At 39.4% G+C, this 13,805-nt stretch overlaps 1 protein-coding gene across 1 annotated transcript in view; it reads left to right on the top strand.

Moving 5' to 3' along the window:
- The window catches only part of LOC100982736 (dual 3',5'-cyclic-AMP and -GMP phosphodiesterase 11A), a 275,174-nt gene that overhangs the window by 217,164 nt on the left and 44,205 nt on the right, over positions 1 to 13,805 (top strand). Inside the window, exons 14-16 of the mRNA XM_034954574.3 lie at positions 507 to 584; positions 5,897 to 5,960; positions 11,859 to 11,933. Of these exons, the coding sequence (XP_034810465.2) occupies positions 507 to 584; positions 5,897 to 5,960; positions 11,859 to 11,933 (217 nt within the window). The remainder of the gene's footprint in view (positions 1 to 506; positions 585 to 5,896; positions 5,961 to 11,858; positions 11,934 to 13,805) is intronic.

Genomic DNA, 13,805 nt, shown 5'->3' with positions numbered 1-13,805 from the left:
CCTATGCGTTTAAGCACTGAAATGGTGAAATAGTTATTTTCTAACCTGGAAAAAAATATATTTATCTTGAATTTACTACCAGGGAGTTTATCTTATCTTGGATCATCATGCAGCTCAATTCTTTGTTGGATGATAAAAGAACATTCTAGAATTGTCCCCACTTTTTATTTGTCCTTGCCTCCTTTCTCTGACTTTCAGTAAGTGTCACTAGGGCTTCACAGCACATAATCCTAAATGCCGCACCACATTGTTTTCTGTTTTATGGCTCTATAATCTCCTCTGTTGTAAATACATTCAGAAATGATTGTGGCTTTTCCTTGAAGCCTCAACATTTTTTAGAAAGTGATTTATTTTGATAGTGCTTTAGCCTCATGATTTCAAATATTAAGTTACTTGGTTCAGGTGGTCTTATGTTTTTCCCATAAATGTATTTATGTCACCCCACAGACTGGGAAATCTCATTCCAGTTTTTTTTTTCTTTCTTTCTTCATTTGATTTTCCTGCAGGAGGAGAACTGAATTCTTTGAACTTGTCAGTAAAGGAGAATACGATTGGAACATCAAAAACCATCGTGATATATTTCGGTAAGAAAAAGCTCTTGTTTATGTTTTTCTTCATTATTTGGACATTTAGTCCACATAAATTTTCTGACAGTACTAAGAGCATAGAAGTGATTTTTAAAGTAACAAATCTTAGCTTACATTCAAAACATTCAGAGATCAGTTGAATAATTAGAGAAATTACTGAGAATGTCTTTTCATCTTATAATTTATTTTTGTCTCAAAAATCTGCCATCAAAATTAGAAAATGAAGTCCAAATTAGTTCAGTTTTGGCAAGCCATGATTTCTTCTGTTTCCTGGGGAAGTGGGGGTGCAAGTTGGGTGGAGAAGGGATTTTTGCATCCTAGAAATCAGAGTTACATAGCACAAAGGAAGTGGGGAGTAACTTTTGCTTTTCTTTAGAGACAATAGGCATTGAGGATAGAAAACCAGTCAGAACAATATTGGAGGTGGAGATAAGGAGTCTGTTCTAGCCTTTGCCTGGGACATCTTCCAAGTTGTTTAGAAAGGACAGTAGCAACCCACTCTGTTTATGGGGCAAATTTTAGCCTCTCTTGCAGCCACTCCAGAGAGTGGGCACTATTCCTCTTTCTCTCATACCCCATCCTTCCACTCTCTCCACCTCAACCAGACCTTCTGCTGTCTTATTCCTGTTCTAACATTGCTAAGTTTTGCTGGGAGAGCTCGTGAGGCCAGGGTTAGGGCACACTGGGTCTGCTCCACAACCAGGCAACTACTGGATTACCCCAAGCGGAAACCTTGACATAGTCCTGCCGTATCTGCTATATAAAATCTCTGGCACCATCTTCTGAACACAGGCCACTGCCTGCCCCACCCTCTGTAGCTGTCCTCATGTCACCTTCCTGCAGCCCTCTCCCCAGAGGGCTCTAGTTTTTTTCCTCTATGCTTTAATATTCCTCTGTATTATCTTTACAGGCCTTTTTCTTCATTTTTCATCTTCAAGACCAGCCCCTCCACTGGTGCCCTAATTCCATTCCTTCCACCTCCTCGCCCCCCACCCCAACCTGGCTCTATCAATCATGCTCCTTCAGCTTCCATTTTCAAAATCTGTTTTATTAATCATGACCTTTCTAGACCTAAAAACACACTTCTGCCTCCCCAATCAAAAAGTCATCCCTACAGGCTGCCTTTTCTCCAGGCCCCATCATAGTTTTCTCCTTCCCTTTACTCCCACACTTCCTAATTTCTTGCAAGGCAATTTCTTTCTTTTTGTATAATTTTTAATGCCATGAGTAATTATATGAATATATATTTTCTGTAACAAATCAAACATTGCTAATAAGCCCCCAGATCTCCTTTGAGCTCAACCCCCAATTCCCATACTGGTTGCACAGCTGTATTTTGTTATTAGGGTATTGTGTTTTTCCAGACCATTTCCAAAGCATTTACATACACATGTACCCTTAGGAAAAATACTGTTTAGTGTGTATTTTGATTGTCTATTTTAACATAAATTGTATATTTACATACCAATGTGAACCTGGTTTTCCACTCAACTACATGCTTTGGAATTCTTTACATGTTTTTACCTCATGATCTTTTATCATTGCACAGTATTCCAAAATACAGATATACCACAGAGTATTTACCCATTCCTTACTGAGGAATTAAGTCTATACTATGTGATTTCTGCTTCTATTGAACCACAGTCACCTTCCAAGTATTAAAAGCTACAACCTTTGTTCTCTTCAGCTTCCTGATCTCTTTATAGCCCCTAATTGTGTTGGCCTCTCTTTTCTTAAAACCCTCTACAGCCTTGGATTCTGCAAAGCCATATACGCTTCTGGATTCTCTCCTTTATTTCTGACTCTTTCCTTCTTAGTCTTTTCTAGCCCTTCTTCCCCCCACCATCCACTAAACAGAACTGTCCCCCAAGGATGTATTTTTTATTCTCTTCTCTTTTTCCTCAGGATCCTTCTAGTGTCACTACTATCTCTTCTCAAACGACTCCCAGCCCTTTTCTTGGGCTTGCCTCTCTTCTGAGCTCTTTTCCTGCAATGCCATTTCTCACTGAGTTTCTCTGCCTAGATATTTTCCTACAGAGATTTTCAAACTGTTTTGACAAGGAACCCCATATGGAAGAAATATCTTATTTGGAAGCAAGTTACATAAAATGGAGGTGCTCTGGGTTCTCCCCTCTCCCCTCATCTGCCCTCCCTCCCCCATTTCATGGTTACACTCTGACCACCTTGCACCAAGGGTGGTGCTCTAAGGGAGCACCATCTGTAGAGAATTTTAAAATAGTAATAAAACCAACTAAAAGTCAGTCTGCTTTTTATTACCACCATGTGCCAGCAATTCTAAATAGTCAATGGTGAGATATACCTCCTAAGAAATGTCTTTTATTGGTATAAATTCCAAACAATTGCTGAGGTTACTGTTAAGATAAAAATAATTGATATGAAAGCTTCAAATAAGCACATGTTTATTATTTATCCTTTCTTTGCACACGTAATGTAAGTTAATTCTAAGAATGCCCAGGCATACAGCTGGCTCTTGACATAGGTAGATGCAGCTATACACTTTCAATAGTAAGTTCCTAACCGTTCAGAACCTCTCAAACTCTCTGGGTGTCGTTTGTGTTTCCAACCTTGCAGAACTCATATTCCTGCTTTTAAAGACTATATTCAGAACAAACAATGATAGCACAGTGATGGTAAAGATGAAGACATACAACTTGAGATACTTTCATTCTGTCATTTTATGTGATCATTCGTGGGTTTTATTCATGTTTAAAATTTAAAACTGAAAGAAGTGCAAACTGCAAAGTGTCATATTTTTGTTAGGCAAGTGCAGATTTCAGTCTACACAAAATCTTTGTACTCAATTTGAATATATCTTTAACATTAAAATTTGTTCATTTTAAATTGTTTTACAACTACAGAACAAATCAAGAAGATAATGATTGTCAGAAGATTATTATTGAAATAATTTTGGCATATAGAGGAGAGGTATGTTAACTCACTATAAACTGAACTAGAATTATAGGGACCTCAGTCTAAAACAGTTGGTAAAAACTCTCTCCCTGGTCTTTTACTCTCAAAAAGATCTTTCACTTCTTGAAGAGCCTTAATCTAAAAAATAAGATAGAACTGCTCATTTGTTTTCTTCAGTTCTTCCTTTGCAATCTTCCATCCCTGTGCCTCCCTTCCCACTCTCCCTTCCTTGTTTTAGGCTCCTATCAATTTATATCTCCAATGAGTCTCCTTCCTTCCACCCTCTCCTTCTTCAAACCATCCTCACATCCACCACCTAAAGTTTCCTCCCTAAAGGTCTATCCAGGTCCCTCCTGAGTCCCCAGGCTTAGTTGACTCCCCAGTGCCAGATGGACAAAGGTTGCAGCCACTCTACCCGTCCTACCTCTCAGCCTGTCCTGTCTCCCTTCTCTGCATGGACTTCTTGCTCCACTGTATTCATTGAAGTAGAGATTCTTCTGTCAGACAAAGAATTCCAATCCCAGCTTTGACACTTAATAACTGTACAACCTTGTGCAAGTTACCTAATGTTTCTGAGCCTTATTTTTTTAACTTTAATAAGAGATAATAATAGTATCACTACCACATATAGAGACTGAGTCAATCACCCTGTGGAGGCTTCCCAATAAGTGGTAGCTATTAGAATTATCATCTGAGCACCTAGCAGATACTCAATAAACTTGTTGATCAACTGATTAATGGCAATATGCATTTGAAGAGAAAGTTTCAAATTATCAACTGGACAGAACCTAAGTAATTATCCACATTATGATACAAATAGGCAACCTCATAGAGATTCTTTGCTATGCAGGAGAGATGCTGAGAAATCCAATGCTTTAGCCAGTCTTGTCCCCCTCCAGTACTGTCAGCATCCGTGTGTAGTAAGAGGGCATCTGTTAGCTTTGTGATAGGCACAGAATCCTGAATCCTTTACTCACCTTGGGAAGGGAAAATGACTTAATCTCTGCGTGCTTCTGTTTACTTATCTGTAAAATAAGGATAATAGCAACTACCTCTGGGGTGGTGATGACGATTCATTTAGTTAGTAGTTTAGTTAGCAGTTGGTTAGTAAAGCACTTAGTACAGAAGCAGACACACAGTAAGCAGTGTAGAAATGCCTGATACAGAAGGTCAAAAATGAATAGACTGATGTGTCTCCCTTTGCGTAGTTCTTAACACAGGGATGTTTGGAATTAGAGGTTTCATCAATGCTGCTCGAGTTGAGAGGGCTGCTGATGCCGGTGCCACCTGGTTGTGCCTTGAATGACCTATTGTTATCTGTGACCCTGCCTTGTTTCCTGGAGGGGTTTCCTGTGGGGGGACCCCCCTGCCATCTAAGCATGCTCTGCTATCTGGGCAGCAGACATGTTTCCAAGGCATTAGATCTGGCAGGGTATGAAATGTTAACACCCGACATCAGGACAGCCCTCTGACCTTTGGTTGCATACCCCTTTCTTCCAAAAGCAGTTAGCCAAGATGTGGTTCCCCAGCTCAAATCCTATGTTACTTTTCATCACATTCTGCTGGTTTTCAGCACAAAGAAAGCAGATTTGGGACAGAGTGTGCCTTATTTTTCCTCCTCCCACCACATTAAATTATATATAAGCACCAGAGCTATCTACAATTTGAATTGTTCCCAGTGTTTCCATGGTTCCGTGTGAATTATGGTTAACCCTGCCCCTCAAAACTCTGATTCAGACCATTCCTGTACTTTCTTATGTGCCCAAATTAATGAAAGCTGGAGCTGAGTATGTTTCTTCTTCATAATGCTTATAAACCATGGTTGGAGCCAGGTAGTAAACTGGAGTGAAATGATATGGCTCTTGCCCATAAATCTTAGCTCCGTAGAGCAGATGAAAATGAAGGAGCCCCTTATGTGGCATGTGCCTTGCCTCTTTGGTGTGGGTTTTCTTTTGTTCCCATCAATCAATGATAAGTTGGTAAGTAGTTTCATCAGCCATGTACATAGTGTTATATACTGATTCTCTTGCTTATAGTTTAAAAAAACCCAACAACATTGTCCATTATAAATTATTTTAAGCAGAGCTTGCTTAGCTCAGGTGTACAGAAAGTAGTGCTTTGCTTTCCTTGATTTGCTGCAGACAAAACAAAAGGGCCACCAGAGGATGTGTGAGAGCTTTGTCTTCCTAAGCAGCGTGGCCACATGATGGAGATGCTGAACACAGGGACTATAAACAGTGCTGCCCCTTGTTGAGGAAAGGAAGATGTGAGCTGGCCTCGTTTCCATTTTATTTTGTTTATTTATGTATCTAGAACGGGTTTGTTTAGGAATGCAACAAAAGATTATTCAGGCTGTTTTGTTTGGTTCTGTTTTTCAGATCAATGTTAATGACAGCCTGTGACCTTGGAGCCGTGACCAAACCGTGGGAGATCTCGAGACAGGCAAGTGGTGATTAATGGCAGGGCTCAGCAGAGGAGGGACTGGGGGGGTAAGGGGGATACAATATTCCCAGAGCCCTGACTACCAGGCACTGAAACCCTAGTCAATTTGCATCAGTATTAACATGGTGTAAAAAATAGCAGGAGGCTTAGGCACGACATAGTTTATTGCACAGCCCTTTTTTTTTTTTAATCGTGCTTTCACTAAGCAATAGTATTTCTGACTCTGTAAGGTATTTTTAATGTGTGAAATCTGAATAATACATTGACCATTAAGGCAAGAGTTTCAAAGATAGGATTTGTGGCAAGATAATCACATCTTAGTACAAAGTCTTGTTTTCTTTTTTTTTTTATATCTGAAAATAAAAGGAGGCAAAAAGGAAATTATATTTTTCTTTTTAAATAGTATTTAAGATATCAGAAACCTCTGTGGTCAAAATATGCAGTATCCAATTTAACTTGCAGAAAAACAAACCATGCCTTTACCACCTATCTGATTTCTCTGCCATAAAGCATTAGTTCTATAAGAATAGTTTTCAATTTAAGTAATTACCCAACTTAAGATCAGGGATTACTGATAGTATTTAGAGGTTAATCATTATGTATGTTTTATGATGCACCTACTGTGTGGGGTCCAAAACAGTAACTTGGCATCTAAAGACTTGACATTTTAGGGAAAATAAGATACATTTCCATATCAATAAATAACTAATATTTATTGACTGCTTTATATATATTATCTCATTTAATCCTTAAAATTGTAGTCAGCTGAATAATGGCCACCCAAAGATATCAGGTCCTAATCTCTGGAACCTGTAAACATTACCGTCAAAGGAAAGAGTATCTTTGCAAATGTGATTAAGCATCTCAACTGCAGACTGATCCTAGATTATCCAGGTGTGCCCTAAATCCAATAACAAATGTCCTTGTAAGAGGGAGCAGGGGGAAATTACACACTCAGAAGAAGGCAATGTGAAGACAAGGCAGAGATTGCAGTGATGCAGCCGTGAGCAAAGGAAAACTGGAAGAGGCAAGGAACGAATTCTGTCCAAGAGCCTCCAGAGGGAGCACATCCCTGCTGACACCTCGATTTCTGCCCAGTGAACTGACGTAGAACTCCCAGCCTCCAGAACTATGACAGAATACACTCCTGTCGTTTTGGCCACTAACTTTATGGTAATTTACAGCAGCCTTAGGAAACTAATATAGTTATTATCCCCATTTCACAAATGGGAAAAATGAGGCTTAGAAAGGATAAGCAGCCTGAGTTTAAACAGCTTGTAGGTGGCGGAGCTAGGTATAGATTCTAGCAGATTAGGCTCCAAAGCTTTCATTCTTAGCAGTGTTTTATGGGTTCCTTCACAGGATGCATCAGTCAGCATTTTTAAATGATGCAAGCGTATCCACAGAATAGGCTATGTTATCATTTTACCCAAGATCTTAGTGGCTTTAAACAACAAATTGCTCACGAACATGGGCACCTAGGGTTGGCAGGTGCCACTTTGTCCTTATTCTGTATTGGGGCTGAAGGAACAGCCTCTACCTAGATCATTCTGACAGAGGCCCTGGAAGGTCTTGCACTGACAATTAAATGCTTCCCACAACAATTCATCAGCCAGAACTTGTCACATGACCCCACCCAACCAGGAAGTACCATCCTTCTATTTGCTCAGAAAGGAGAAAGCCAGAAATAGTGAATGCATGACTACCAGAGTTTACCCTTCTCATCACCAAAAATGTGATTCATTCTCCCTCCAGCAGACAAAATATACCCATCCTCCCTCCAAGAAAGACAACCCAAATGTCCCATCAGTCACGGCATCAAACTCTTGGGATCTCTGGGAGATACATGCTAGTCTCTACAACAGATCTGGATGCAGATTAAAGACCTACACACACCCAAAATACAGAGTCCAACATACACCCAAAGACAAATACCCATTATAACACTCCCATTCGGAAAGGGAAGAGATGAGTGATATTCATAGCAATGTGGAGTGGTGAGTGGTCCATGGCAACTCCAAAATCCCACTGGGTACTCACTGTGGGGTGTTCTACCATGCAGGGGACCCTGATTCTCTGGGAGATGCTCTCTGGTTCCTTTTTCCCTTGACCTTTCAATCCTCCCTGGGAAATTATTCCTTTCCCATCACCCTTCTTAGCTTTATCTGAAGGTCAAACTGCCTTCTTCTCACCTAAAGAAGGTTGAAGCCCCAACACTTGTTTTGTGTAATCATGGGCTTAGGGTTTCTTTAGCATCAAAACTCTCTTGTACGTTTAGTCATCTTTTTATGTTTTTGATTCAAGTCCTTTCCATTTGCCCATAACCACATCCACATTCCATACAAACATCTTAGATTTTCTGTATTTATTTGCTTCTTTACATTTAGGAATAAAGAAATGTGGCAAATATATTTATTTCTTTCTCTCTCCTGACTTAATTCCTAGTGCCTTGGGCCTAACAGGCTTCAGTGAGAGAACCATATAGGTAAATCATTTCGTCGAGCCATTTTTGTCCAGTTAGAAGGATATGCTGCAAACTACCTAATTCATTCAGATTCTAACTCTAGATGTCTTGGCAGTACCTTTTATTTGATTCTTGTTACAAAGCTGAGTCCTAATCAAACTTCGTCAAAGTGTATCGCAATTTTCATTTTCATAGTTTGGAATTGAGAAGCAATTTTATCTTCCATCCCTACAAGTCCCTGAATTTGTGACTATTTCCATTTCCTTTCATTCCTGGTTATAAGCCTGTTCCTCCTTTTCTAACTCACTTCCTGTAATTCCTCACAAAACAGTCAATGGCAACCATCACATACTACTAACATTTTGTTTTCTAATCTCATCTCCAAAGACTGTAAGTTTATTCAGAACATTGTTAGCTTTTAGTTATACTTGTACAAATTATTTTGCCATGGATTCTCATCCTTATAGCCTCCTCACTATCTGGATACCTGGCCCCCAAGCTGATGACACATATTTTAGGGTCTTTTTCTGTCTTTCTCTTCTTTTCTAACAGCAGCACCTTACTTCCGTACCAATTTTTGTATTAGTCAAGGCTAGGCTAGGCCTTGGTTCAGTAACAAATATATTCTTAAATTCCAGTTGTTCAACACAAATAAAGGTTTATTTCTTGCTCACACTGTCCAATGTACATCAGGCAGTTTTCCAGTAGAGTATTTCACCAATTGTGCTTTGGTTTAAATTTCAGTGTGACATATTTGAAGTTACAAAAAGTCACATAAAGCAGGATAATTGTGAAGAATTTGTGTGGTTGACTAGCTTCTTTCCACATCTCTGCCCACTGTTCATCTTACCCCCTCCCCTTTCCCATGTGGGAAGGCCTCCCTTCTGGGAGAGTTGGTGAGTAGACTGCAGGGAAGAGGTAGGAGGCTCTTCCAGGTATTGGGAAAAAGTGTAGTACTGGGGGAGGCTCCTGTAATAGGGATGGAAGGAGGTGGAGAGTGTGAGGAAGTTAGGAGGACTGAGAACTAGAGAAGAGCAGAAAGGGAATGGGGTGAGGTATGATGTGCCAGCACCTTCAGAAACCCCAGTGAAATGCATGTCAAGAACTCAAGGAGCAGTAGCCCCAGGGAACAGGAAAGTGACAGGGCAAAGTACTTGCAGGGAAAAAAATTTCTGCCTTGATATTTTAGGCCAACTTGGGAGGCCCAATAGCTGCTTGTAGGTGGTCTTCTCGGTCACTAGTGTAAATATTATTTTATTTTCTGGATGTGAGGTTCTGTTGAAAAGTGCAGAAACATAAGAGCTCAGGGAAATAAAACACAAAACCGTGTTTTTCCTAATGTTTCCATCGGAAAGCTTGTCACAGTTCTAAGCTAGCAATCTCATTCTTGTTTGTCTCCAAATTGATGGGTTAAATTTTTTTTTTTTTTAATGCTCACTTCAGAATTTGAGGAAACATTTGGAGAAAACAATAGGCCCTTCTTTAAAAAATATTTATCTAACTTCCTGGATGTTGATTTTTTAAAATTCCCTTTCAAAATGTTTTCTGCTGGGGTCTATTCCACTTTCCCTTCCTGCAAACAAGACTCTAAGCATGTGATTCCCCCAAGGCCTGATTAGCATCTCAATTTCCTTCTTTAATAAAAAATTCAATCAGTAACCACTTAATGTTCCTGATTGGGTTTTTAAGTACCAACAAAGCAGTTGTGCAAGTTAAGCTGTGAAAGGAGCACAGGGGAGATACCAACAACTACTTGAGAAAGAGCAACGACAGAATTTTGTTTTAATTTCTTTTCTTTCCAGGGGCTACAGACCTACGCAGGACTCCCACCTTGAGGCGCCTGATGTGCATATTTACATTCTTTAATGCAAAAGACCTAGCTTAGAGCAATCTGAGGAAGAGTTCTGGGAACTGAATAAATGAGGTCATACCCTTAGGGGACCATTTCCTCTTCAAAGGAAGGCCAGAGAAAGAAGAGAGAAGCCTGGTGTGCTGAAATGCAGGGTAGCAGGAAAGACTGGAGAGGAGACAAGTGAATTGAGTCCTAGAAAACAGGCACATATACAAGAGGCTGGGGTGAAGGGGATTTTTCAGTCAGTTCCAACTAGTTTTTTGTGGTTGAATTCTTGAAAGGGGCCCATGTTTCTTAACAGAAATATAGAAATCTGAACTTACTGGATATTTGATTTCTTTATATGTGACTGCACACATGCTACTCTCAGATGTGTGTGTGTGAGTTTAGCATTGTGTTTCAGTTTTATCTATAATCTGTGATTGAGCAAATCTCTTGAGAGATCAACGGATTTAAATTATCTTGATACTGTGTACTTGACCAAAATTAAACTGTCTCATCTTTGCCAGATTTAAGAACCTTATCTTCATAAGAACTTGGAATAGAGAAAAATTTGTTTGGTATCCATGTCCTCTTACCATGAAGTTGTCTGGGATTTACTCTACTCTTCCAATATTTTTTAAATCCAGCTAGTTCATCTCAGAAATGTCCTAGATGCACACTGTATTAGCATTGAAAATAGCCATTCAACATTTAATCTGTCATATCAATTTGCTTCCCACACACTATCCTGAGAAGTGAAGGTGTGGAAAAGAGAAAAAAAAAAATCTGTTTAGCTTGGCAATAATCAGTAGCTGCTGACCATCCAAGCTAATGGATTAAAAGTAGAAAAATGTAAGTCTCTATTTAAGGTTTCAGGTAGAACAAGCATCCCATTGTCCTTGTACCAAGTAGAGCCTACCATAAATTAACACTTTTAGTGCGTAGATCCAGACAGCCTGAAGACCAAGTCACGCTCTTCAAACTATACCGTGACCTACTGTAAAACTCTGCTATGAACAGTGAATCTGGCATTAGTCCTGCCTCTTGATTGATTGCAACAGTAGGAAGCAGAGGATGTGCCCTGGGGTTATCCCTCCCAGAGTGCATACAAATATTGGTAGGGAGGGAGTTGAGGAGTTTTCATGTGGCAAGTTGAAGCTGGGCTAACATAAAAGTATGCAACAAAATAAATAATCTACATAGAAACAATAAAAAGTTGGCTAAACGATCATTACATAATATAATAATAATTACACATTATTATTAAATGAATATTTGCTTCACTTTTCTGTGTAAGAACTTTTCCTGCTTTGAAGCTGGCAACCTGTTGCCTCATCCCAAATATGGAAGCTGTACTGTGGGAGACTGCCTGTTGGCATGCATCTAAAATTACATTGCACAAGTTGTCCTGATTAAAAGGAAATCAGTTTCATTAAGTTCTATAACACCTTCAAACATGAAAGGTTAATATACTTACTTCCTCATAAGCTTTTTAAATGATTGTGTTGATGAGGATCACCAAATACATAAGCAAGAAAGAACTTCTGAGTCTCGTGATAAACTACACATAACCACAGATTAAAATATTTATATGTTTCAGGTGGCAGAACTTGTAACCAGTGAGTTCTTCGAACAAGGAGATCGGGAGAGATTAGAGCTCAAACTCACTCCTTCAGTGAGTTCATCCTTTAATTATAACATATTTACCCTTTTGAATGACATTTTCAAAAACAACTCCAAATTACAAGTTGGAAATGGGAAAGACTGAAAATGGGTTTAAGGAAGCACTCCTGAAAGTTTAAAACCTTAATTAAACTGAAATGCTAAACACTCTTATTCCCAAGTTTCTGATTAAGAGTGGTGAGCTACTTAACAAGCATTTCTTGCGCACCCACAGTGGGACAAGTAGGCACGAGGGAGGATGAGCAAAGTGGAGTTTGAATAATTCAAAGCCCAGTGCTGGCATTTCATGTATGCCTACTTTAGAATAGAAACACTGTGCATCAAAAATTAAAGGAAGGCTTTCTGGCTTTGAGAAGCTAGATTTTATTTTCCAATTTCCAACTTTCAAAATCCCAAAAGCAAATCATTTCAAATCTCTGTTTCTTTTGTCTGTAAAATGAAAAAGTTTCACCTGGGGAACTAGGTTCTGGTGATTTGAACACTATTTATATTGGACTCATCTGCTCAGTTATTACTTAAGAATGTTTACGCTCAAGATGATGCTGTTTTTAAGCATAAGGATGCAGAAGACATAACTGCGTCAGTCACCACCTCAAGAGGGGCAGCCTCTTTATTACTAACCAATGATTAGCTAAAAACATATAACCCAATGACTCTGAGAGTGGTGCAAAGCATTTTAAAGCCTAGCATAGCACAGTAGATTCAGTGATACTCAAGGAAGGTATCAATTGTCAAGAATGTCTGTTTATGAGAGCCCAAATTAACTGAGCTTGAACATTTGGAGGTATTTATAAGGTCTTCAAGTTTTAAGACATCCTTCTTTGCTGACATTTAAAAACAAGGAAAAGCAAGAGAACTAGCTCCTAGTTTGAATAGTTTCACCTGCTTGAAGTCAGAACGCACAGTCTTGCTAATTTTGAATATTCTTAATTGGTTGCTTATGTACAAAAGATCAGGAGGCTACATAGGTTGAAACACACACAACAATTATTTGAGTTTTCAAAGCAACATTGGCTTAGTTTCTCAAAACATCCCTTTTTTGGTGGTGTCATCAAATTTGGTTATAAAAATAAAAATATTAGCTTGGGATACATACAGTTAATGTATAAAACCTAGTATGACCCAAATTCTGTCATATCTACTTTCAAATAAAAGCTTTTCCCCCTTTAAAAACTGTTTCAGAGGCATACTCTGAAGGGTTTACAATGCAGCAATACCACAGGTCATTTAATTAAATGAAAAAAATATGAGTAAATTGCCAGCACTGGTGAGCTGGTGGGTGCAGCAGCGCAGCACTAAGGAGCCTTTATCTGTAGGCTCAGGTAAGGCATTTTCTGTAGACATAAATGAAATTAATTTTGCGGTAGAAACATAGCTCTAAATGCTCCTGTCTTCTCACAAAGACTACGGAGCACCACTGATGACCGTCTCCTCAGGGGAGGCCTGGCTGATGTGGCAGGGTTAGCCCTCAGTTCTTTTCCAGAAATATCTGTAAATGCATGCACCCAGAGCTGACAGCTGCTGTGCCCATTATCCCTTGATATTTAGGAGGAAAACTGTCCTGGAGCCCCCTCAGGTATCATGGTCCCAGGAGTCATGGGAGTCACTTCATGAAGACAAAGGCTAATCTGGCCCACAGCCAGAGGGTCAGGATTGGAAGCAGTGAGTCAGTTAGGAAAGCCTGCCTGAGTGCCTCCATGTGTCAGGCATGAAGCAAGGCACCTTGTATCCAGCAATGAGTAAGACACCAAGATCTTCCCTGCCCTCAAGGATCTTGTCAACTGGTGGGAAATATAGACATGAAATAAATGATTACTAATACTTATTTTATGAGATGCAAAATGCTGTGAAGCACAGGACTGTG

Source organism: Pan paniscus, chromosome 13 (assembly GCF_029289425.2).
Source record: "Pan paniscus chromosome 13, NHGRI_mPanPan1-v2.0_pri, whole genome shotgun sequence".
Lineage (NCBI taxonomy): Eukaryota > Metazoa > Chordata > Mammalia > Primates > Hominidae > Pan > Pan paniscus.
This window is presented reverse-complemented; position numbering and strand designations above follow the sequence as displayed.